The sequence below is a fragment of the Peromyscus leucopus genome, chromosome 8a (genome assembly GCF_004664715.2).
Source record: "Peromyscus leucopus breed LL Stock chromosome 8a, UCI_PerLeu_2.1, whole genome shotgun sequence".
In the NCBI taxonomy this organism is placed as follows: Eukaryota; Metazoa; Chordata; class Mammalia; order Rodentia; family Cricetidae; genus Peromyscus; species Peromyscus leucopus.
This window is the reverse complement of record NC_051085.1, coordinates 27,513,364-27,539,691: the sequence shown is the minus strand read 5'-3', so window position 1 is coordinate 27,539,691 and position 26,328 is coordinate 27,513,364. Positions and strand designations below refer to the sequence as shown.

General features: G+C 41.8%; 1 protein-coding gene across 9 annotated transcripts in view; it reads right to left on the bottom strand.

The window, feature by feature from the left end:
* L3mbtl3 (L3MBTL histone methyl-lysine binding protein 3) overlaps positions 1–26,328 on the bottom strand; it is a 114,039-nt gene that overhangs the window by 43,870 nt on the left and 43,841 nt on the right. For all 9 annotated transcript variants that reach the window (XM_028877381.2, XM_028877386.2, XM_028877383.2 and 6 more), the window contains 5 exons: positions 25,531–25,635; positions 20,569–20,704; positions 18,655–18,746; positions 16,020–16,171; positions 4,251–4,327 (listed from right to left, as the gene is read on the bottom strand). In XM_028877381.2, the coding sequence (XP_028733214.1) occupies positions 4,251–4,327; positions 16,020–16,171; positions 18,655–18,746; positions 20,569–20,704; positions 25,531–25,635 (562 nt within the window). The remainder of the gene's footprint in view (positions 1–4,250; positions 4,328–16,019; positions 16,172–18,654; positions 18,747–20,568; positions 20,705–25,530; positions 25,636–26,328) is intronic.

Genomic DNA, 26,328 nt, shown 5'->3' with positions numbered 1-26,328 from the left:
GACAAGTGTGTGAAAAAGAGGTAGAAGCCAGCTTAAAAGAGCTCCTACTGGGTACATCTTTAAAACAACTACCTACATGAAATCAACAATAAACTCTTGGATAAAGTTAGTAATCTACAGTTCTACTAAATACATTAACCAGATGAATAAGTGGGAAATGAAAAAGCTAATGTTTGCAGAAGAATATCAATTAATTATATACAAAAATAGATGGAATAAGATGGAATAAAATTACCATTACCCATTAACATTTGTCAACTTAGAACAGTAATTAGTTCCAAATAGAAATATTAGCATATGGCATAACTACTGAAAGACAGATGAGATGGGAGGTAATTGCAAAATCTCAAAGACTTCTAGAAAAAAGTACTGGTAGAAAAGACTAGCAAATATCTCCTTGATTAATTCATGGTTTAAAAAAAACAGACTGAAATGCCGTGCCCTTGAAAAGGCTTATAATAAAAACACTGTGATATTCTCAAAAAAAAAAAAAAAAAAAAAACAAAAAAAAAACAGTACAACTTGGAGATGTGTGTAAGTGTGCTTTCCTCTATTCCCACCACTCAAGAGGCAGAGGTAGGTGGATCTGTGACTTTGAGACCAACCTGGTCTACATATTGGTTCCAGGCCAGCATGCCTACCTGGTATGACCATCTCAAAAAACAAAACAAACAAATGTACAACTTGGGTTCAGTCATGAGGAAACGTCCACCATACTCAAATGACATCACTCTGTACAAAATGATTAGTCCGTAAGTCTCACACCTACTAAGGTTGTAATTGTCAAGAAGAGTCTAACTGGGGACCAGAAAAGTCTGCAGCTGAGCAGCAATGCCAGGTGCCTTTGCATAAATGACATTGTGGGACAGCTGTCAGATCTGGATGAGTCTCTGGCTCAAGTGGAAGTACAAATGAGTTTGGAAGTGGTCTTGAAACTTCTATCCACTGGAGGATGTCTCAAAGTAATTAAAAAGGAAATATGCAAGCCTATACACACACACATGCATTTTACAGCATATTTAATGACTGTACACACAGAACACTCACATACATAAAATACATAAATAAATAAATCTTTAAAAAACTTCAGAAACATTCCAAATAAATTATCTGATAGACCGTAAGTTCTTAGAAAGAGAAAAGCAAACTAAAATTCCAATGTGGTAAGTACAAGATATAATAAAGATCCCAGGAGAAATTAATGAAATGGAAACTGAGGAACAATACAGTCAACCACTCAAGCAGAGTTGGTTCTTTGAAAAAATTAAACTGGATTGACAAATTTTTTTTAGCAGAACTAACCAGAAGAGAATGAAGATCCATAATAATAGAATTAGAGATAAAAACAAAGAGGTAAGAACAAACTACAAATAAATCCTGAGAATTATTAGTGAAACCTTGGAGCGCATATTCAAAACAAACAAAAGACAAGGGAACTCTAGGGGGAAAATCCCAGACATGTGTAGGTTACCAAAATGAAAGGAAGCAGCTGTGAACAACCAAAGGCACAAGCTACCAACTGAAGCAGCCACACAGCCTCCCAGCAGAGGAAGCCCAGAGTGGATGAATTGCTAATTCCTCCACATCTTTTAAGAAGAGCTCACTCCTTAAACTGCTGCACCACTACCAACTCACTCCACAAAGCCAACACTCTGATTCGCAAAACCTGGTAAAGACAGACAGACAGACAGACAGACACACACACACACACACACACACACACACACACACACACAAGAAAAAAAGCCTGAACCAATTTTCCTGGTGAACAGAGACAGGAAAGTTCTCAAAACATAAAAGAATGAACATAGGTCCTTCTCTCTCACCCTACATAAAAATTAATAGATTCAGATAAGGCCCTTAAAAACCTTAATGTCAAAATGAGTAATATCAATACAACAAACATCAAGAAATACTGGGGAGAATAAGATGGGCCCTTGCACACTGCTGGTGGGAATACATACTGGCACCGCCATTATGGAAATTAGTGTGCTGGTTCCTGTACAAACTATAAATAGAACTACTATGAGGTGAAGCCTCCCTTACTCCGTGTGCAGTTCTGTACTTTTAAAACCTGGAAGAAGTACAATTCTGGCTGCCAGAGATACAGGCATTGTGTTTAGAGCAACACTACCCATCTTAGCCCAAACATGGAACCAGTCTGGAGGTCCATCGTCAGATGAATAAAGCAAATATCGTAGGTACACACAGTGGAATTTCAGCTAAGGAGGAAATAAAATTATGACAGTCTTAGGGAAATGGGTGGAAACAGAGAACACTATGTGTTGGGGAATGTTATTTTAAGATGTATTACTTTTGTTTGTGTTGCATTTGTTTAACTCTGTGGAGTTGTGTTACTGGGCCTGTCTAAAACACCTGATGGTCTAATAAAGAGCTGAATGGCCAATAGTGAGGTAGAAGAAAGGAGGTAAGACTGAGCCCTTAGAGGAAAAGGAACCAGCGAGAAAGTGCATTTCTGTAAAGAACCATTCAAGTGCAGGCATGGTAAACTAGGTTCATAATTTGACTGGGATTCATTGCTGTTATTTTTGCTTTTACTTATTTTTAATGTGGTAAGATTTACGTAAGACTGAATTTATCATTTTCGTCATCTTTGGTGTGCAGTTCTGGGCCATTAAAAACATACTCTGATGTTTGGACGTTTTTCACATACAGTTCTGGGCTTTTAAAAGCTTTTCAAAAAAATGTTGTTTTCTTCCATTTCATTACAGAAGTCTATGATGGCGATGGATGGCCTGGTTTGGGTCTCACAAATGAAATTCACAATAACACCACACACATCCTTTCCCAGGGACAGCATCAGGAGCCCGTTATTCACTGGTTCACTGTTTATTTACTAGACTCTGATTATGACAAAAATAGTGATGTGTATGAGAGAATTGATATTCAACTGGGAAATAACAAGAACCCTCACAGCAGGTTGGATGGTGGTGCTGCCAGAGGACCAGCCAAAGCTGTCTTCCGGGTTTGTGCCACAGAACTATTAATGTTTTGCTTTAACTCTTTGCCAGTTACATCTCTTTCATCTTCAAACTAGCCATGAAAATTAGTCAGGAAATAGGCACTCCTTTCTTTCCTTCTACCTACATGAAAACTTTGACAGTAAAAAGGACTAGATAGGCAGGTGATAGGAACAGTTGGTTCCCTCATTTGTAATCAGGCATTCTGAGTGTGGCTCTGAGTATCAAGGAACTGGAGGTGAATCTTAAAACACAGATAGCTGTTTGACAGGAATGAAGCTATCTCAAGAAGTTGCAAACTGGGGCTGATCTCACATGCTGCAGGCTCCATCCACAGACTAGCTGCCAGGAAACCCAAGTCTCATTTTTTTTTCTCTGTGATCAAGGTGGTCTGCTTTAATATCCACTGAGCCACCAGCTCCTGAGCAGTAGGGCTTCATGTCACCTGATGACCCTGCCTTTTCCTACCTGCAGGGAGCATGACACTTTCAACAGTGACATGTTCAAAAAGAGTCCTTATTATGATGACGCTGATGCATCTGTTTTTTAGCCTGTAAAACCCCAAGGACACTGTTCATCAGCAGTTACACTGTTTCTTGTCAAAGAGAAAGCGAGTAAAATAAGAAGGCTCCATACTATTGGCAGACAAGCCCCCCAAAAGCTTCAGGGAACAGAGATACTAGCTAGCACAAGCTACAGCAATCTATGGTGGAACCAGAAATCACAGCAACATAAACAAAAGCAAATGTGTACGCTCTGAACTTAGTCCTAAAGCCACAAGCTCTCACTTCAACAGGAACATCACACCTGCCAGAACTGACCTCAACAATGCGGTCTGTGCTCCACCTTCAACACCACATCTACTTTTCTTATCTGCCCACGTTTAGCAACTGTGCACTAATACAATTAAGTCCCCAAATGGATCTCAAGTTGAAAACAGAGAACTATTTTTACAAACTTTGTCAACGAAGAGGCTAATGTAAGGTTGTGATATAAACAACGTCAATATTTAAACTATGAGGCTCCATCAGGGGTCAGAGAGTTCCCGCCAGCAGTGGCTGCAGGGCTTTGTACAGCACAGATGCAACACTCACATTTATGTGTTATCTTATTTCCTACAGCTGCTTTTGTGCTACGACTGAGCTGAGCAATTGTGACAGGGACTCCAGGGCACACCACATTTAAAGTATCTATCATCTGCCTCTTTACAGAAAAACATGGTCGACTGTTCAAATATAGGAAGACCACAGACACATTACAAATCCAAACCTGGTGGAGTAATAAGGGTTCTTCTATGTTCTTTACACCAACCGACTGGATGGATGTGTGGACTGGATGATTCACACCTGCAAGTTATATAAATAAAAAAGCTGTAATTATTAGAGAGACAGGCAAATACTGTTAGAAAGTTTTAAAAGGAAAATTAATTAGCAATTATGAACACATTCAAGAGTTCTATTTATTACAATCTACCCAATTTGGAAAAAAAAATTCTAAAGGATCTTTCATCCTTCATATAAATATATGTATGAAGTTTTCACACATATAGTGTATTTTTGCTAGATAAATATCATGTGGATTTGACACTATAGTTTTATTTTCTCACGAAAAAAATGTTGTTAAAGTCTAAAACTTCAAATGCAGAAAAAGTACCAAGAGAGCATCCTTTAGAAGCATCATGGGAGAAAATAAACCATGTAAAAGGAAAACTAAAATCATTTTAGCATGTCTAAGGCTCATGGGCAAGATCACTATCAAAAACCAGCATGCTAGAGTACCTACAAAACTCAGGAAACTCATAAGGGGCTGTGGGAAAGGCAGTGTTGGAGGACAGAACACGTGTGGTGTGAAGAGGAAGGTGGGTAACAAGGCTAGGAGGATTAAACGGAGGGAGGGAGGGGGCAGGGCAGAGGGAGGGGTCAGGGCAGAGGGAGGGTCAGGGCAGAGGGAGGGGGCAGGGCAGAGGGAGGGGGCAGGGCAGAGGGAGGGGGCAGGGCAGAGGGAGGGGGCAGGGCAGAGGGAGGAGGGGTAATAGAACGGGAAAGGTTAACTAGTGCTAAAGACGTTTAGAACTCCATGTAGGAATCTATGGCTGCAGAGGCTTCCTACAAATTAAAATAAATAAAACACACACACACACACACACACACACACACACACGCACGCACGCACGCACGCACGCACGCACGCGAACACGCACACACGCATACACACACACACACACACACACACACACACACACACACACACACACACACACACACAATGAGTATAAATGGCCTTATCCTATAACGGGAGTGTGGAATGCTTCTAGATACCATAGACTAACAGAAGGTCCACTGCAAACAAACAAATGCAGAAATGGTAACAGCATGCTATTTCAGTTACTCCTTAGAATCGCAGATTCCAGAGAATAAAACGAGGCGCTTCTTCCCTTTGTTGCTTTCTCTGGCCCATCCTCTTCACTATAATTAAGCACATATTTTTCCTATCAGCACACAACGCTGGTGCTTTGGATTCCTTGCTCCTCACCCCACTCGTTCTATGAATTCCCTACCTCGGCATGCAATGTATCTCACCCATTTATCTGCTCTCTCATTCTTTTAAGTATCAAGTGAGAACAATATGTCCAAACTTGATGTGCCAGGCACTGGACGGACCCTGAGGAAAGGGCCACCGTACATTAAGTGTAAGTCCTTGTTTCCATGGCACTTACAGCCTTGGAGAAAGGAACTGTAGAAATTAAAGCCCAGGATCCCTGAAGACAACAATTCAGAGGTGCTCAAGAACCTTATACAAAACGGTGTGACATTTGGATCTTCTGTATGTGCATCACTCTAGGATTACTTACAATAGCTAATACGAGCCGGGCGGTGGTGGCGCACGCCTTTAATCCCAGCACTCGGGAGGCAGAGGCAGGCGGATCTCTGTGAGTTCAAGGCCAGCCTGGGCTACCAAGTGAGTTCCAGGAAAGGCGCAAAGCTACACAGAGAAACCCTGTCTCGAAAAACCAAAAAAAAAAAAACAAACAAACAAAAAAAAAAACAAAAAAACAATAGCTAATACGATGTAAATATTACAGAAGTGTTATGGGAGAATCTATTATTTTAAGCTTGCACATGTTCAGTACCGTTGCAGCCATTACAGGCCTAAATTTATGAGCCATGGCTGGCACAGAGGAGAGCAGACACCTGAAGTAAAGGAATACGTGGAGACTCCAAAGGCACTCCTCTGTGGAGGCGAGTCTAGCCTCTCATGAGGCAGTATTTGGGCAAATACTTGAAGGATGTGTTGAAAGAGGGAAGTGAGCCACTCAAACATAGAGAGGAAACTATGCTGGGAAGAGACAAGTCCAAGGGTTCTGATGTGGGGATCCTCGCAATGCTGTATCACAGACAGGGTAGGACAGACTGAAGGAAACAGAAATTACAAAATGATGTCGGAATGGAAGGCCACTCATTACATAACGAAGTGGGGGATTTTAATCAAGACTGACGTAAAACATTGTGGAGGGTGTTAGGCAGAGGAGTATCTTAGTCTGATCTGTGCTTCAAAGTGAGAATTTTAACTATTATGCAAACAGTAATCCTTCCTGGAAGCAGGAGCCAGTTACAAGGGGACACAAATGGATCACAGGGGCCTGGACCACAGAGGAGGCAGTGAAAACAGTGATCGGGCTTAGATGAACAGTCTAGACATAGAACTGAGAGCATTTGTCAGTACATTGAATATAGGATGTGATCGAGAGGAAGTTCTGGGCAAGGTTCTGCCTATGCCAAGGTTCTGGGCATAGGCAACAAGAATGTAGCGGCCACTTTCAGGGCTAGGAATGGCTGTTAGCAACAGCTCGGACATCCCAAGTGGTGAATGAAAGCTCTTGCTGTCGGCATGGTTAGCAAATACAATTTAGACAAACAAGAAAGAATGTCAAATAAATCATGGACATGAAAGTCTAACGTTCACACAGAAAGAACATGGGGGGGTTAGTATCCATTTTGGAGTTATCAGCAACTGGGATGATACTTAATCCAGGAGCAGAACTGAGACAATCCAGAGAGAGAAGGGGGTGAAGCCCACGTCAGATGACTAGAAAGTGAAGTAACAGAAGCAATCAGCTGGATGCAATGGTGCTACAGATCAAGGGAGAAGCGAGGGCTGGTCATGGGACCTGTCAGCAGAAAGGTCTCTAGGATCAGTGGCAAGAGCACAGCCCAAAAGCGAGAACAAACGGGGTTCAGAGAGAACGGAGAGGAGGGGATGGAGACAGTGAGAACAGATTTAAGACGCTCAGTTACAAATGGAGGCAGTGAAGCGAGGCATCAGAGAGCAAAAGCGAAGATTTGTTTCATTGCTGAAGTTGGAAAATTGAAAGACATGGGGTGGGGTATGAATGAAAAAAAAAAAAAGAAATAAAAAAGGAAAGGACATGACTGGTCCCAGGTTTCAGGACCAGATGAATGAAAAACAGAAATTAAGAAGGAAGGACGGGACTGCTCCTAGGTATGGTGAAGGAGAAAGTTTATTGCAGATAAAAGGGAGAGCATAGCCAGAGGCAGGGACATCTGGGAGAGTCCAGAGTGGGCATGACCCTGAGCTACGTGAGGAGAAGGGGAGGGGGAGGAGGAAGAGGGGAACCAGGTGCAGCCACCAGGAGGCCCCAAAGAGGAGGGGTAATCAAAATGGCTGGATTATATGGGGAGAGCATCTGTGGGAAGGGCAGCCCAGCCCCTGGGCTGGAGACATTTAGGGGAGGGGGAGGGGCCCGCCAGCCATGAGTGCCCGGTGAGGGACTGAGGAATTCAGGGAGAACCTGGAGGCCAGCACCTGCTTTGATATGTTAAACAGGCACCTCAGCCATTTGTCCCAGGTTTGAGACCTAACAGGGTATATATGGGGATTTTCTATTTTCTAGTTTAAGATTACTTGAAACTAAAAGTTGGGTTTTTGTTTTGTTCTAAACAAGGCAAGAAGTATACATTAGTTAAAAAGGAAATTGCTGCTGAACAAACCCGGTGACGGGGCATTCTATATGCTAAGGCTACATCGGGTTTTAAAACGAACCTCTCTTCCCTCATGTGTGCACCGGAAGGAAGGATTCATCAGAGAGGGTGATATCCTGGTGCCCAGAAGAGGTTAAGGAGGCGGGGGGGGGGGGGGGGGGGGGGGGCCGCAAGGGAGCAGCTGAGCTGGTCAGCCAGGCGGAGATCTGGAAGGTGAGCCAAGGCAGGTGTGGGAGGAAGGCGTCTCTTCTCACTGGTTTTTCTCAGTTAAATAAGAAAGGAAACATCTGTTTGGAGAGGGGGGCAGAGTTAGAGTGTAAGAAGTCTGAGAGAGGAGAGAGCCAGAAGGAAATGTAGACTGGAGGAGTAGACAAGGAGAGAGAGGCAAGGACTGGGGGCCCAGCTGGTGCTAGCATCCACAAACGGAAGGAAGGTCACACCAGTCAGCATGGGGTGTCCCTGTCTCTAGCACAGACATGGTAGGCAGGAAGGGCATCCGACCTGCACTAGGATGCCAGGCAAGTATACACGAAGAATATAGAGACTGTTTTACAGGGGAGCAGCTACAGAAAATATTACAGAATGCCAAGAAGCCCATCGGCACACCACAGCATCGTTCTTTAAAAATGGTTAGAACCTTCCCCCCTCTGTGCTCTCAAAGATAACAAGTTTCTGAAACCTACACACACACACACACACACACACACACGAGAGAGAGAGAGAGAGAGAGAGAGAGAGAGAGAGAGAGAGAGAGAGAGAGAGAGACCGAGACCGACAGAGATGAGAGAGACAGACAGACACCAGACCAGACCTGACACTGGAGTTCAAATATACGTCACATGTCAAGATACTTCAAAACAGCACAAGATACTCCACTTCCGAGAATGTCAGTACACAGCCTATCAAAAGACTGTAAAGTTATACTATAAAGAAGCCAGCTTTGAATAACCTTAAAGCGGCGTTTCCTGGAGGTAATTAGTTATGAGATCGTATTTTTATCAGGTAAACGTGGAACATGACTGCTCTGCAAAACGCAGCTTGGGAAATAGTGGTCTAGAGATCACTAGGGACCAGAGTCCAGTCTCCCTTTCTACCCAGATCTGTTGTGTCTGTACTGAGAGAGGCTGGAATCTCAACCCAGCCTTCTCCATGGGAAACTAGAAGGTAGAACACCAGGAAGTAACAATGACTGGGGGTCCTGGTGGGTAAGAAAAACTAGTAAATAGTAAAAGCCAAAGAACATTCTAAGAACTATTCGAAGTGATTGAGATAAGCATAGTCACCACCTCCCAAGCCATGCTCCTCGAGGGCACAGTGTTCAACAGGAACACGCTGAGAAGACAAAACCACTATTGAAATCTGCTTTTTACTTCAGGAGAAAATACTTTTAACTTCAGGCTGGAGAGGTGGCTTAGCAGTTAAGAGCACTGGGGCTCGTCCAGAGGACCTGGGTTCGATTCCCAGAATCCATATGGTAGCTCACAACCATCTAGAATTCCAGTTCCAGGGGACCTGATGCCTGCTTCTGCCATCAGGGAGCTTGCGTGCACATAACACAAAGACACACATGCACATAAAAATGTCAAGTTGGTCTATTTTCATAAAAGACTCTTTAACATACAGCTCCTTAGGATGGACTGTTAGAATTACATAAATAGGGATATTTGGATATCCTCCGCTCTTCATCATTTTGGTTATGGATTTTTACTGATGGTGTATTCCCTTTAAGGAAGTATTTCTATTCCAGCAGCTTGTATGGACTGGTCTGCTGCCCATGTGCTACAAAAAGGTCTGTTGGTCTCTTTAGAATAAGGAGCATGCTATATTCCGCTCCTCTGAACTCCGCATTTTAGAAACCTCCGAAGCCTGCTTTTCTCAGATTAGTACTCTAGATGCAAAAGTTTTAAAGTCAAAGCTAAGTTACAAAGTATCAGTTGCCATGTATCCAGACAGAAGCTTAGCAAAATCACGTCATATAACTGGAACTTACATCTTCCTTCTGGAACAACATATTTTTCTCTCTCAGCCAATCTCATTTTAAAAAGAGTACTGAAACAATTTTCTTTTAAGTTTACATTAAATTATATAACTAACGCACAAAGCAAAATATTGTACATATTTATGGGGTAATATACAATATTTCAATACATGAAATAACTATTCTCTATTTCTTTCTAAAATATTGTTGTGTTATATTATACTAAATAGATTGCTATGTTTTAGCAATTTATATTTTTCTATTTACAATAAAAATACTTTGTAGGCAAAAAAAGGAAGTATTTATAAATAGCTTCATACAAAATGAAAAAATAATAAGTACACACTCATTTAATTATTTCCTCTGTCAATCAAATATAACTATAAAGTGCCTGCCAGATCAACAGTGGTTATTTCAAAGCAAGAACAATAAATATCACTAATTTTTGGTTATACTTGATTCCTCTATAAATTATAACTAAGGAAATCTACAGCATATTACGTACTGCCTGAATATTACATAAGGCCTTATTCATAACTATAGGTTGATTAAACTCACCGTTTAAGAGAAAGTCACTGTCTCAATAGAGAAAGCAAGAACAGCCTCCTCTGACCTATTTTCTTATACTCTGTCTGTAGCAAACAACACTTCACTCAGAAGTTGGAAGGCTCCAATCTCATTTCTTTTGCCACATCTTAGTCCCATCTAGTGTTCAAAGGCAGAAATGTACCAAAAGGAATAATAAGGAACTAACAGCAAATCACTTTTCACTGTACCTCTCTATTTCCATCACTTGTGTTTTTATGGATGTCATGTCGGAAATACATTGCAAAACTCTTTAAGCGAAAATGAAACACAAAGTCTGCTATGACCCATTCAGATCAAGACTAGTCCATTCTGAAACACTCAGAAACAAAGAAAACAATTCACACACACACACACACACACACACACACACACACACACACACAAAACCTCATTATTTTTGATTTAACAATAAAGTGAGCAAGATATGAAGGTCATGTTATAGAAATACAGACAGGCTAAGTGAGTACCTCAGCCCCCAAGGTTGGAAAGAAAGAGATCTGTTTTGTTGGCAGTGATTTTGAGTCTAGCCTTGAACTTGCTGTGAAGTTAAGGATGGCTTTCATCCCCTAATCCTCCTGCCTCCACCTCCACCTCCCATGAGATTACAAATAAGTACCATCGTGTCACAGTCAAAAACTACATAAAATCATGTACATATGCAAGGCTAGGCAGAGAGCTAAGGCAGCATATTTCCAGGAGCTTATGTAAGATAAACACTGAAGTCTCTTTCAAGCAACAATGGTTGCAGATTTGTAAGATACACTGCCAACCTCTTCCACTGCCTCATCCCACAACATGGTTGCCTATTTGCTATCCAGGACCTGACTGCACAGTCACCCATCATATGTGAACTCTCTGTTTCGCTAATAAACTACAATTTTCATCCAGCTGAATCACCTCGTTCTCTCTTGCATCCCTAATTCATATTAATTAATTTGCTTTTTGCTGAGAGTCTCTTGATATCACGGTTAAATTGGCAAAGATCAAAAGGATGCCATTTAGTCACTCTGAGATCAAACTTTTGTTTCTTCTTTTTCTCTGGGCTGAGAGAGAAGTGATTAGTGTGACCAATAATCGAGTCTCAGATACTTTCACTTTCCCCCTCACAGTGGTTTCAGCCTTCCTCCAGGCAAGAAACCATACTCCAAACACTCTAGGTGCAGGGACCTCACCTCGGAAGATGACCTCATCACTCCCCTTTGGCACAGTTTTTCTACTGAGGGTCCCTTACAGCCATTTGCAAACCGGTTTCTGCCCCTCACACTCTTTGAATCCTTGCAGCATGTGATGAGGAGGCATTTGCTGACCTTTTTGCAAGGGCAACTAGCGCTTGAGGCAAGTAATCTACTTAATAAGCAGGTTGCCAACTTCTACACACCCTAGCCCCGGGGCCGAACACAGGCATTCTTTCCTTGGTCAGTGATTCTCCATCTTACATGCGCCCAGGCCTTATTTCATGGTGTAACTCTAACCTCATGTCTTCTGAGACGTCTTTCCCTGTGGCCCCTCCAGTGAGGTTGAGTCAGTCCTTTACTCCACGTGCCATAGAAGGCAGCAGCAGCTGGTTCTACTAATTAAACACTAACCACCAACGACTGGGGGCATGTTTCACTCCTACCCTAAGAACACTTGCCCCCAGGGCTGAAGCTCAAGACCATCTGAGTCTCATTCACTCCATCTCTTCCTGTCAACATCGATACCCAGTGCACCTCCAACTAAACTCAGTAATAAAAGACCATCACCTTTGATATCACTCTAAGACCCAGGTTACAAATACATCAATATTACATTAGGGAGAAACAAAGTCATTATTATTCTCAATTCATAAATATAAAAGAGATCTACCGTTTAAAAAAAGTTTGCAGTTTACTTAGGAACAACTGGGGAAAGACTGGGAGGTTTCTTATAAATCACTAATTTGATGCTTCCCGCTCTATAGATCTATTCCTTGCTGACTTCTGCCCTTACTGAGATACCACACTAAAATGAAATCAAAGTGGCTGAAGCCGCAGTTCTAGTCACCCAGGGCTTTGTGCTGAACATGCTAAGTCTTGCTGTCATGCTGTCCAGAATCCCCAAAGACAATGTCGCCAGAAAATACCATTTCTTACAAGGAAGAATATTTCCCAGCACCTAAGGGGAAAGAAGAGGTGACTGTTCTCATTATAGGTTCTGTCCCTGAAGCCCAATATTAGACAGCAGGAAGGTAAGAGGGAAAGAGGCTGTGTGTACAGTAGGCAGTAGGTAGGGTACAGGACTCCCAAGGTCACTGTCACAGGGCAAGACAATGCAGAGTTTCTTCCATCTTGTATTCTTGCTGAGGCATTTCAGTTTTAACTAGAATTTGATCTCCTTGACGGAGAAGTCCTTGGAAAATTACCCAACTTTATGCTATGGACCCACAGTCAAGATGCCCCAGCTAACTGTCTACTTGAGTAAGCCTCCTCCTCCAGCTAACCACTTATCTTAGCTTCTGTTAAACTGCTTGCTTGTACAAAAACTCCCATGCAGCTGTGGAGCAAGATACCAGAAAGGAGCTCTGGCCTTTAAAAACCCCTTACCCCAAACGCTCGGTGCTACACTTGGGTCCCTGAGTGTACTCCCAGCCAACTGGAAGAAAGACTCTCAATTGGCCATAAGATGTATCTGAGTGGTTATCTCTAGGGGGATCCCTGTAATGGTCCTCTCTTTCTTTCCTGCATCTTTAAAACAGTTTCTAGTTTCAATATTCTGTGATATTTAAGGTTATTTCTAAGTCTAGCAATCATTAAGAAACTCAGAGGTAAAGCTAGTTTATTTCTAGCATATACTATTTTCCTTTCCTTTTATGTAGTCCTGCATAAATTTTCATCATGTTCCTCTTTAGAAGGAAGAAATACTTTATTGCAACTAAACATGTAGTATCTCAATGAAGATAGACAGATGCATGCTTTCCATTCCCTCTGTGTAAGATGGAATAGAGTATCCCTATCCTATTCAAAGGGGGGTAAACACTCTCATTTCAAAACTACTTTGAATTGAAAAAGGAAAGGAAATCTGTAACCTCAATTACACACCAAAGTCATTTATGAAAAAAAGAAATTCAAAATTCAAAGACTAGAGAACTGGAGAAATTCCAGAGGACTTAAGCAATTTTTAATGTGCCTTAGCTACACACCAGGGAAGGGGACACACTTTCTTTTTCTGACAATTAACATGATTTCATGTCAATAGAGATATAAATCATCCTCAAAGGACAATTCCAGTCTAAAATTAAGGACATTATCTATTCTTTGAAAAGTGCCAAACCAGTAATAAGAGATCAGATTTTCACTTTGCTCTTTCTCAGAAGGAAACAGAGTCCTTTTTGTTTATTCACCAAGGTACCTGACATCAGGGAAAGTGCCTGTACCAAAGCTGCCCATGGTCATTACTTCATTCCAGAAATCCATGTACAGAGGCAATGTCATAGCAAATAAGTAATTATGGCTTTAAAACACTGTGATGTGCTGGGCATGGTGGCTAAGCCTTTAATTCCAGCACTTGGAGGAGGCAGAGGCAGGATGATTTCCGTGAGTTTGAGAATAACCTGGTCTACAGAGCAGGTTTCAGGATAGCCAGGGCTATACACAAAGTGACCTTGTCTCAAAAAGCAAACAAACAAAATAAATAAATGAAAAATGACGACAACAACGAAATCACTGTGACACTTATGTGGTCATACAAATAAACACTAATTCATTGTGTCTACAGAGAACAAAAGAGCAAGTAAGGCAATCTTTGGGTGGGGGGCGCTAGGGCGATGGCTCCTGGGAAAAAGCATTTGTTACACAAACATGAAGACCAGAGATTGGAACCCCAGCACCGACATAAAGCCAGGTGGGCGTGGCAGGCAGCCAGCCAGTAATCCCAGCTCTCAGGAGACAGACAGGGAATCCCCCAGGCCAGACGGCTAGTTAGACTACTGAATCAGCAAGCTCTAAAGCTCAGTGGAAGACTCCACTTCAGAAAACAAAATGAAGGAACCGAGGAAGACGCTGACTTTAACTTGTAGCCTCCAAATGCAAACTCACACGCACACATACCCACACAAGAAAACACATAAACTCAATGATTCCCCTTCTTAAATAATTCAAGTGAAACTGATATCTAAAAATTCAGTATGAGGATTATTGATAGGTCTACTGAATATACATATTAAACAGTGGACTCTAATGGGTAGCGGGACTTGTCACTAACCCTGACAACCTGAGCTTAACCCCTGGGACTCACATGGTGGAAGGAGAGAACCAATTCCCAATTGTTGTCCTGTGATCACCATATGCACTCCCCTTAGTAAATATGAACATATGCAATAAATTTTTGAAAAAGAAAAAATATGAAATGTTTACACAAGTTAATATTCACTTGATAACGGTCATATTGCATCTGAGATGTCTCTAAAATATTTTTATTTCACATGTTCTTAAGACAGAAACACTCCAGAGATGTTCGTCACCATGAAAACCAATTCTAGTAATCAGCTATGAAATCAAGTGATTCAGGTTTAGACTGGGGCTGACTTGCCTTGCATACACAACAGCCTGGGTTTGATCCCTGGCATCACCATCCATGAATATAAAAGTCAAATGCTCTATTATAATTGTATAATTTCATAGTATGGTGTTTTTCCTATTGGATACAGTATATCTAAAAATGTAAGGATTAAAAATAATGTTCTTTAATTGGTATCATTTGTATTCAGCTATCTGAGTGGTTCAATTAGCTAAGTATAAAAATACAGAAAGATGATCAAAATAAATTTCTAAAATCTTACACAAGACACAAGAGGAAAGTAAGTCTCTGAATGCAGGCACACATAGGTCTCTGTTGGGAATACGGGGACACAAATTTCAGTTCTATATTATAAAGTCAAGTCAAACACAAATCCTGGGTTGGCTGAAAGGATGTTAATTAGACGAAACACATGGGACAAGCAAAAGCTTAAAAATCTGAAATAGGAAAAAGTGGAGCAGAACTTTGATTTAATCTTGCTTTTGCTTTTTCTGTGTATGGATATTTTGCCTGCATGTATGTCTGTGTACCATGAGTGCAGTGCTCACAGATAGCAGAAGAGGGCATTAGAACTGGAGTTAAAGCAGGTCATAACCTGCCATGTGGGTGCTGTTAATCAGCCCAGGTCATTTGGAAGAGCAACCTATGCTCTTAACCACTGAGCCATCTCTTTAGCGCCATCATTTTTATTTTTTTCAAGACAGGGTCTCCTACGATCCTGGCTGGTCTCAAAACTCCCTAGGTATCTGGGGATGACCCTGAACTTCTGATCCTCCTGCCTCACCTCCCAAGAGCAGGATGACACCAGCCACCACACATAGTTAGAGCTTTTGTGTTTTCCTATAAACTTCCCATTGTTCCGTATTTTGAACTGTGTCCTCACTTTCCCTGCATAAGCATTACATTTTCAAAAGCACACATTAATGGAAAGTGTCTCACCAATAGTCATAGCTCTCATCCCAGTTGTCAAAATGGACCAGGAAACGATTGTCCACCATGTCTGTTACCGTGGCAACACAGATGAAGGAAGGGTTCTTTTTGTCCACAGCCTCAAGCTTCATTCCCACTCGAAAGCCTGATGGAATCGCTGTCTATGGAAACATGCAGATTTAATTAGAGATAAGCACACTTCACAACAGTGAGATCAACATACTCCGTACCCCAGCTCCAAGGACAGGCATCCACAGCTGTAGTCACCTAATATAAAATGCTACGCCAGCCTCACAGTGGGGTTGCTGTGCGCTGGCAACAATAAAAACGCAGCTCTACAGTTACATTCAATTAACTGTCTGAGCCTCAGAACTGTAACATCGGCAACCTGGCAGAGTTTAAAATAATTACTTTCAGTGTGTGTTTTAATACCTTAGTCAGAGGAGTAATACTAGGCAGGCAAGTTTTATTCACCACGTGACCTGATTGTCTAGCCTTCTTTTCCTCGATTATCGATTGGACAATGAAAATTATTTCACACAGAAGGTACACTTAATTGGGTAAAAAAATGCAAAGTCAGTAAAAACTCGCTTCCACCTCTGAGAAGATCTCTCCAGTCCTCTACAGAAAGTAGGTCACCATCATATATGAAAAGCCTCAAGCTACTACAACAGCGGCTTACTACTACAGATAGTTTTTATTAGCAGCAGCAGCAGTAGCAGCAGCAGCAGCAGCAGCAGCAGCAGCAGCAGTAGCAGCAGCAGCAGCAGAGGAGCTGGCTGTTGTTAATACACGGGGTCATTAGGACTATTACATATTTTAAGGCAATGCACAGATTACCAGACCTCTGGGATCTACAATGAAAACATCAGAAGTTCACTAAGCTAGTGCCTGAGTGACAGTCGCATGTAAACAACCCTTACAATCTTCTGTGGGAAAACATTCTAATCTCAGAATAGGACACTTGAATATTCATTATGTTAACTATGAAACAATGTAAGTCAGTTCTACCCTCCAATAAAACCCCTTCATTTCAAACTGAAGCAGACAGGCACGATTCTAATGCTTTAAGCAAGCATGCTACCTTTCATTTTACAGTAAAAGATTAACGTGAAAGAAAAATTATATTGCCACGGTGGCAAAAATGTAAACAAGTATTATCTGAAAATGCTGCAAGTCCTGAGTGAGTGAAGGAGTGCACATAACCTATAGAAAACTTACCATCTATTCGAACCCTGAAATTATATATCATTTATGACCGTAGATATCTGACTATTCTGATGCAGAGAATCTAGAAATAGAAAACTTAATTACCTCTCAAATACCAACAGACAACCTAAGATTAGGCTGTATGCTAACCATGCTCAGAACGTAGTGATGGTTCAAGGCAGTTAGTTCATCACACCGAGATGGAAGTCAGCATCGGAGGAGCAGCCGTGGGGCAGAGACAGCAGGCTGCTGAGTTTCCAACCAACTGACCTTCCTCCAGGGAAATGTCTTGTCAGAGAATGTACACTGACAAGGCAGTATTTACATTCCAGTGATTAAGCTGTCTGTCCAATTAAGAGATAATAAAATAGGCTGACCATATTTTCTCTCTCTCCTTTCATTCTTATTTCAACCTAGTTTATGTTCAATTTCATCAGAGAACATTTCTTCCATTAGATTTGCACCCTCAAACCAGCTGCCTGATACCACGGTCTGGATGGAATGTGTCCCCCTCTCCTCCCCATTGCAGATAATTTCTCCATTTGGAGGGAACCCTGATAGTGATGCTGCTGTCTCTAACCTCTTACTCCCTGCTACCTAAAGGATGAGCCTAAGAGAGGAGGATGCTGTACTATTAAGAGAGCCAGGCTGTGGGCATGTGTTCTACTCTGTCTGCTGTGGCTCCTGGGCTTTCTAGTGTTGCCAGGGTAAGGTGGGATAGAAAAAAAAACCTTTCATTCCAGGGCTCAGAATCAAGAGACTCATTTGTCTGCAGTGAAAGGTCGTATATGTCCTCCCATCTAGTCCTTGTCAGCTATGAGGATGACATTTTGTTTGCTCCTGCTCTAATTAGATCACATCTTGGGGAAGGAAGAGTGTAACTCATAGGTCTCTCTCAGATAGGCCATGGGAGGAACCCCGAATAAAAGCGGAAAGACAGCAAAGAAACACACGATGCCTGCCTGCACATCTGCCTTTGCTTTTGCTACAACAACTACAGCAAACAACAAAGCTATCAGCTTCAATAAAGGCACGGTGGAGTCCCTGGCGACCTCCTGCCTGCAAACTCAAGCAGGGCTGTATCCATCACACTGTGTGACTCCCATCTGAACAGCGCTCCTAGTTAGATGATGGCAACGGTACAATATTCCAGGCGATATAATTTTTATGCATCTTAATTGTAAGTCACACCTGGATTTCCTATTATGTTGTCATACCGTTCAATAAGACAACCATAATATGGCTATAAAATAGATATTGACTCATGAAGAATTTAAGCTCATTTCAAAGTTTAATTAAGATACGTGAATTCCACTTACCAAGGCAATAAAATTTATTATAGTTCCTTGTTATCACTTGTGATTTATCCTATGAGACACGGGGAAAAAAAAAAAATCACTCCTCCTGAAAGCAAAAGTACTTTGGATACACTTACTATGTTCTGATTTTCAAATAATGACTTGGGAGCAGCCTGGGCTTTGCACGTCTTCAAGTAGGACTGCCAATTAAATTCTTCTTCTTTATACCCTAGAGCGAAAGCACATGTGGACAGACTTAGGAAATGCACCAAGCATTACCAGCTAATTCCCAGTCCTACTCTGCCTGTAGCTGGAACATGTTCAAATCAAGCAACCAAATGCCTTTTTTCAACACATACAATTTAATCCACAATGGATAACTCTGTATTTTTTAGATACAGGTTGTGTTTACCTTCAACAAACTTTGTTATTATTTTTAATTCTAAACAGATATGGTAATGGATGTAGAGAAAAGGAGTAAGGAAGCAAATGTATTTTGAACCAGGTTGGCTTTGTCTTATCAAGCCACTCCCATCAACACGTGGTAACAATTCCTCAGAAGTAGGACTAGTGAACGGGAGTTATCACAGTCCTCATTCCTCAGTTTCCCTCACCTCGTTTACTTTGGGAGACTAATATAAACAAATAGGAAGTTGGGGAAAACCCATTTTAGTTCTTCAAAAGAAAAAACGGGGGTGGGGGGGAGCGTGGATAATCCCACATTCATCAAGGGTTTTGATAAACAACACTAGGAGAAAAGTCCTTGTCTAACATTGCCAATTCATCAGTCAGCATCTCCTTACAAGAAGTGAATTCCTAGATGGGCTTTTATACATCTCAAATGCCATACTGTCTTTAACTTTTAGTTAGAACGCAGGGATGCTAGTCCACTATACAATAACCTCTTCGGGGCTGGAGCTTAGTTCAGTGGTCAGACTCTTGCCTAGCATGTGCAGGGGGTCCTGAGCTCCATGCCCAACATTGCAGGGAGAGAGGACAAAAGTATTCAACTGATAGCTTGAATTTTTGACCTTCCAAAAAAGCTAAAAAGGAAGAAATATTATTAAATACATAGGGGATGAGCTGAAAGTGATATTTGTTTTTTTCGGGGGGGGGGGTGTTTTTTACAATTATAAAACAGGTTAAAAAAAAAAGCAAACAAACCCTGGCAGACTGTAATATAAAGGGGTTCTGCTGGGTGTGCTTGTGGGTGCCTATCTCAACACTCACGACACAGGAAAGACGGTGAAGAGTTCATTTTGAGACAAGGCTTCGTGTCTCAAAAAAAAAAGTAAAAAACAAAGCACTTCATTTTAGCTAGGGGCATAAATCAGTGTAAAGCACTTGCTTAACAGGAATAAAATCCTAAGCTTGATCCCTAACACTGAAAAGTAATTATTATTAGCCCAACATCTATGCATGGTAGCTTTCAGTACTATAATTTCTTCTGCAATCTCTAAAATATCAAAACCTGTAGGCTCAACGTATAATTTCTCAAAATACTCATATTTTCTCTCTCTCTCTCTCTCTCTCTCTCTCTCTCTCTCTCTCTCTCTCTCTCTCTCTCTCTCTCTCTCTCTAAGGTCTTGGCCTTGAACTCACTTTAAAGCCCAAACTGGCCTCTAACCCATGATTTCCTACCACAAGCCTCCCTAGTACTAGGATTACAGGTGTGTGCCATCATATCTGGCTTCTCAAGACTTTTTCATATAATAAAATAGCAGTAAAACTAATGTCTCAAATAATTTTATTCAACGCTATGTGTATATACGTGTATGTAGTCACACATATATACAGATAAAACAGATCTGTATGTAAAAGTTGTTTATAGTCAAGAATTATTATTATTCAGGTTTTAATCTATATGAAAATACATATATGGAAGTAATTCTCTTAAATTAGATTTCTTTGACTTTAATAAATATGTTTTACATTATGAACAATAAACTTCACTTAATTTTCATAAAAAATAACTTCTAAAAATTCCAAGTTAGCATCTAAGAAAGTAAGATTTTACTGAATTCGAAGCACGAAACAAAAAGCAGCAGTACCTTTTGGAGGCTGGAGCTTATGGCTAGTTTTCTCACACCACCCCACTGGGTGGATGTCCAGAGCATCTGCATTTACCCAGAAGTCATAGCAATCAGAATATCCATCAAAGTGAAGCTTTATCCGATATCCACAAACCTGAAATAGGTAAGCAGGTTCACTAAGTTAAAATACACATATATACACACAATAATAATAATAATAATAATAATAATAATAATAATAATAAAAAATAATTAACTTAGGTATCAGGTATGACACATCCTGGGGTTAAGGAGATGGCATTGTCAGGAAGGTGATTGCCACACAAATGTGAGGACCCCACAAAAAGCTGAAGGCTGAGTGCAGAGCCAGCACTATGACCACCCCCCCCCCCCAAGTGCGGAAACTGTAGTTACTGCCATGGAAAGGCATCTAAAACAGTCTGCGAAAATTCAAGTGGCAGAGTAAATTATACAAGGTGAGTCAGTCTGTGAGAAAACCATGTGTGCACTTACATATATGTTGTACATCTCCTTCTACAAATGTACGGCCGTTTATACACACACACACACACACACACACACACACACACACACACACACACACATGTATAGAAATTCATAAAGTCTTAAAGAACATGACAAAATACTGACAATTATTACCTCTGGGAAGTGAAAATCAAAAAGAAAGGAGCCAGGTGTGGTGGTACACACCTTTAATCCCGGCACTCAAGCAGGCAGATTTCTGTGAATTTGAGGCCAGCCTGGTCTACAAAGAGAGTTCCATGACAGCCAGGGATACACAGAGAAAATTTGTCTCGAAAAACAAAACAACAACAACCTGCTCCTCTTAAAGGGAAAGAGCAAAGAAAAGGAATAATGTCCTGTTTATGTTTTATATGTTATAGCCCGGCAGTGGGATCAGGATCCTTCCCTGGAGTATAACTCATTTTTGGAACCCATTACCTAGTGGGATACCTTGCACAGCCTTGATGCAGGGGAATGGGCTTGGTCTCCCCATGGAAGACCTTACCTTTCCAGAGGAGGGACTGGAGAGGGGGTGGGTTGGGGGGCAAAGGCTGGGGGGGGGGCGGGAGGAGGGAAGAGAAGGGGATTTGTTGATTGATATGTAAAATGAATAAAAAATTTCTTAATTAAAAAGAAAAAGAAAAGATTTCAATAGAAAAAAATGCACACATATACAGCATATACAAATTCACAATTAAGCCTACTCCTCCCAAGATTTAGAGTCCAAGGTGACACTGGGGTCCTCGGGGAATGCAATTTCTCAGGAAGGCTGAGGGCTACTCCCACCCCCACTGTCTCAAGCCCAGAGGGAGCTCAGGGGCCTCTGGTCTACCCTGTCTTGCAGGCAGCTGTCTCCGCTCCCCTCCTACAAGTGAAGCCATTAGTTAGTCATTTCTAATCCCTGTGGTCACAGTACTCTGAGCCTGTCCTCCTCATCTCTCCTGTCCTCTGCAATTCTGTGCTTCGGTAAACAACCTCCTATATCTTCAGCGTCCCTGCCTAGAGACCGCCTTGCCTGGAGGCTTTTCATTCTCCACAGTTGACTCCTGTACCCTCTTCCTCCAAGGCTTGGGCCACAGGGGTCATCCTCAGTCTTATCCTTCTAGCATGTCCCCTCTCATTAAGTCCCTGAGCCCCAGCTGAGACCTCTTCTCCATTCTGAGGACTTACAAATCTTTCTTTCCAGTGTCAGACCTAGCTCCTATGGAACTGGTTCCCACCAGGAACTATGAAGCCTTTCAACTCCTACATTAAAGGTCTAACCCTAGGAGGAAAGCCTCTGTCTTCCCAATTTCTGGCCCACCTCTTCCCAAGATTCCAAGAGTGTACCCATACCTCGCCTCATGAGTACTTCTGGGAAGAAAAAACTAAGTCACTTTTCATTATTCATATGTTCTGTACCTATGAATTCACTTGCTTGTTAAAATTTATTTCTAACCCAAAATAATATGCTTGGTGCTGGTAGAGGTGTGAATACAGAATGACAACAATATGTGAGTCACCCAAGATCCAGGTTCCTAGCAGGGACCGGCCCGGCCTTCTTGTTGGGACTGTCCTCCTATGAACAAGTACTCTAGAGACTGTTTAAAACCGTGTTTTCCACATCTTCATCCTTTCTCTTAGTAGTTTCACTCATTAACCTCTAAGTGCCCAGAATGCTATGGTGTACCTAACAGAGGGAATGTGTGTGTTATAGGAGCTTTATTCACGTGCGCACTGATCAGTGCTTGCTGATGAATGAGGATTCAGTTTTAACACAATATAATTAATAAGGAGTCATGAAACAAAAACAAGTATGTGTGCTGACCAAAGCATTGTGACCAGAGGCTCGTAGGAACCTAAGCCTTCATTTCCTGTAGGAGCAATGGTTTCCCGTGAGCTAATCTGAGGGAAGTAATAACCTGGAGGAAGAAGAAGAGAGTCACCAGGATCAACTACCTGGTGGTAATTCCAGCACTCAAGAAACTGAGGCAGGAGGATCTGTGAGGCTAGATTCTACACAATAAGAGTGTTGAAAGAAAGAAAGAAAGAAAGAAAGAAAGAAAGAAAGAAAGAAAGAAAGAAAGAAAGAAAGAAAGAAAGAAAGAAAGAAAGAAAGAAAGAGAGAGAAATCAACTATGGAGGAATGCTGGGCTCTCTCCACTAGCTTCCTTTCTCATTATTCATGCTAATCTCTAATGCCTTGCCACACCCCACAGTTATCTCCATTTCTTTGACAATTGTTCACTATGGAAGTCAAAGAAGTTACCCTGTCAGCTTCCAACAGGCAAGCCTGCTGTGCTCAGGACGCCAGCCTTTCCCCTTTCCTCCTGGGCAAGCAGGGAGACACTGCTCCTTAGATTAGAGCCCGAAGCCCTCAGGTATCAGGACTCCATCTGCTCTTTTGCCCTCTCAGGGCAGGGGGTAGATTGAAATAAAGACAAAACTGTTATTCAGTTGTAGGTAAACAAATCCTCACACATTTTTGGTGAGACTTTTAAGAACTGATCAACTCAAGGAAGGCTAGTGAAACCTAAAGAGGCCTCAGCAAGAACAGGAGATGGAGAAGCTGCTGCCCTGCCTTGCCCTGTCCCACACGCAGTTAACAGCAACACGTATCAGAAACAATGTATCCATAACTCTTCATTCCGGAGTGCCAGGGTTGGTTCTTACAGATACACAAAAGCAGAAACTAGAGGAGATGAAGGGATAAAAGACATTCATTCATTCAAGAACATAGTTGGTGATGTTGGGGGTGGGGACAGGGTCCCACTATGCAGTCTAGCTTCAAATTCACCATCCTCCTGACTTAGAGTAAGAGATGCCCACCCAGTTGAGATCAGTATGCAAGCAGTTGAAATGAACAAAAGCAAACCTGTGGGACAAGTGTTCGTCAACTAAGAACTGCCCACATTCCAGGTTCCTCCTCACTTTCAATCAGCTTCAACTCCCAATAGTTATCACTAATGGCCGACCACCAGCCTCCATCTTTGGATTTTCCCTATGCGCATGCTCCATACTACCCCCCCCCCGCCCCCCAATAAAACCCAGCATCATAGTCTGGTTTGGTGAGGTCTGTTTTCCATCCCTGCTCAGAGGCAGCCATTTTGGTCCCCCACCCCCTAATAAATCTCTTGCAGGAGGTCCACTGCATGGTGTGATTTTTGTGGCATTCCTTGGCCCCAATCTCCAAGATACCCTTTCGTAGCAAAACTCTTTCAACAAGAGCCCATGGTAAAAAACTAAATGTGTAGATAGGTCACAGAAGGAAGAGGCAAATTATGCATAATGTAACATTTACATGTAAAGGAGAAATATATGTGTAGAGAAGGCATCTACTAGAAGCATGCAGCAGTAACTGATAAGGGTGATGCTTTCTGGGATTTGGCAAGAGGTGGATGGGACAGAGATCAGTACTCTTAGACTCCGAAGTTTTCACGAAGAGCAAACAGCTTTTATAATCGAAAACCTACAGTAAGTAAAATAAACCTTCAAAAAACAAGAGTCAGGAGCTGGGTTTATAGCTTGGTGATAGACTGGTTGCTTAGCAATGTGAAGCTCTGGCTTCCACCATCAATACCACAAAGAAGAAGTAAACACAGGAGTTAAAATCCACCCCTCCCCCCCCCAAGGCCCTTTCTCTCACAGATACATCTCTTAAAAGCAACCTAGATTTACTGACTCTTCAAACTCAATCCTGTCTCCAGATCCATCCCTTAAACACGGAGGCCCAGGACACCAGGCTTCATCTTCAACAACAGCACCTGGCCATTGCTGCTGCTCCCTCCCCAAATCTACAAGACAATCAGTCAGCACAGGGTGCACAGTATGCCCCAGGTAACTATGGTTACCGCGACCACCTCACACAACCATGGCATTCTCTGCATTCTGCAGGAAGCCAGCTTCTTACAATCCAGTCACTGAAAGAACTCTACAAAAATTGAAACTAGTGCCTACACCTTACTCCTTGGGGGAGAAGGTTTTGAAAGATCCATAACCCTAGTTCAGCGCAAGAAGTAAGGAAGCTACCACAGGAAGAAAAAGAAATTTAAAAAATACTCTCAGTAATATAATGGACACTGTGTGTGTGTGTGTGTGTGTGTGTGTGTGTGTGTGTGTGTGTGTGTGTTTGTTGCTTGGTTCCTTTTGTCAAGGAACATACACTATAGCAAAGTCTATGGAATCAGACGGACATCATTTCAAACCCTAGGTCCACCACCTTGAGACTATCTGGCCTTAGACTGATCACTTGACCTCTCTGGTTTCATGTCCCTCCTCTGTGAATCAGAGCTGAAGAAGAATTATATGAGTTGCACAAGACATATCTCACAATGATCAGGAGAGATAATGTACATGAAAAACACTGAGCATCCTGCCTCACAGGAAGTAAACACTCAGCCAAGGACATTTCTTCTTCATCATTACAGCCCTACAGCCATCATTTTATTTTCCAAGCAAATACAAGGCAAAGCTCACCTCAGCCACAGTGAGGACACAGTACACAGACTGATGCTCCGGGTCCACACCTTCTAGCTTCATACCGACTTTGAATCCATTTTTGTTGTATGGGAAGGACTGGTGCTGTAATATAAAATACACTGAGACTAGCTTAACATGTGAACAATTTCTATTCTTACAGAGCCCTTAGGGCTGGGGATAGGACTCAGTGGCTACGAGCTTCTCCAGCATGGGTAGGGCCCTGCGTCCCATCCCTACCATCCCAAAGATGGATCTCACCAAACATATAGATTAATAAACAATTCCTTAAAATCCCAAAAGAAAGGGGCTAATGAAAGATGAGAAATTCCCACGAGCTACGAGCAAGTCATGAAAAAGAAGTCTCATGATTTAATAGCCTCTGTCTTTGACAGGTTTGAAGAGACAATCAGCTCTGCCCATCAGAATCACACAAGATACATTTCCCGTTAGATTGGTGAAAATCAAAAAGCTTAATGGCTCTGTGCTGGAAGGCCCCAGGAAGGCAGACTCGGGCACGGACCACTAGGAATAAAAAGTCTGGACAATCAGTAGCACTTTTGTGCTATCTACAAAAAGTTGAGCCTTCCTCAGCAATTCTGACTCTAAGGAATTACCTAACAGAGATATTTATAGATATGCAAATGTTAGGTGTGCGACCACATTCACTAAAGCATCTACCAAAAAAAAAAAAAAAAAAAATTAAAGACATACACCTGCCTGTAAACCAATAGAGAGCAACTTCAATTTTTATGGAATAAATGTGTTCAAAATACTATGGCTTATCATAAAAAGAAA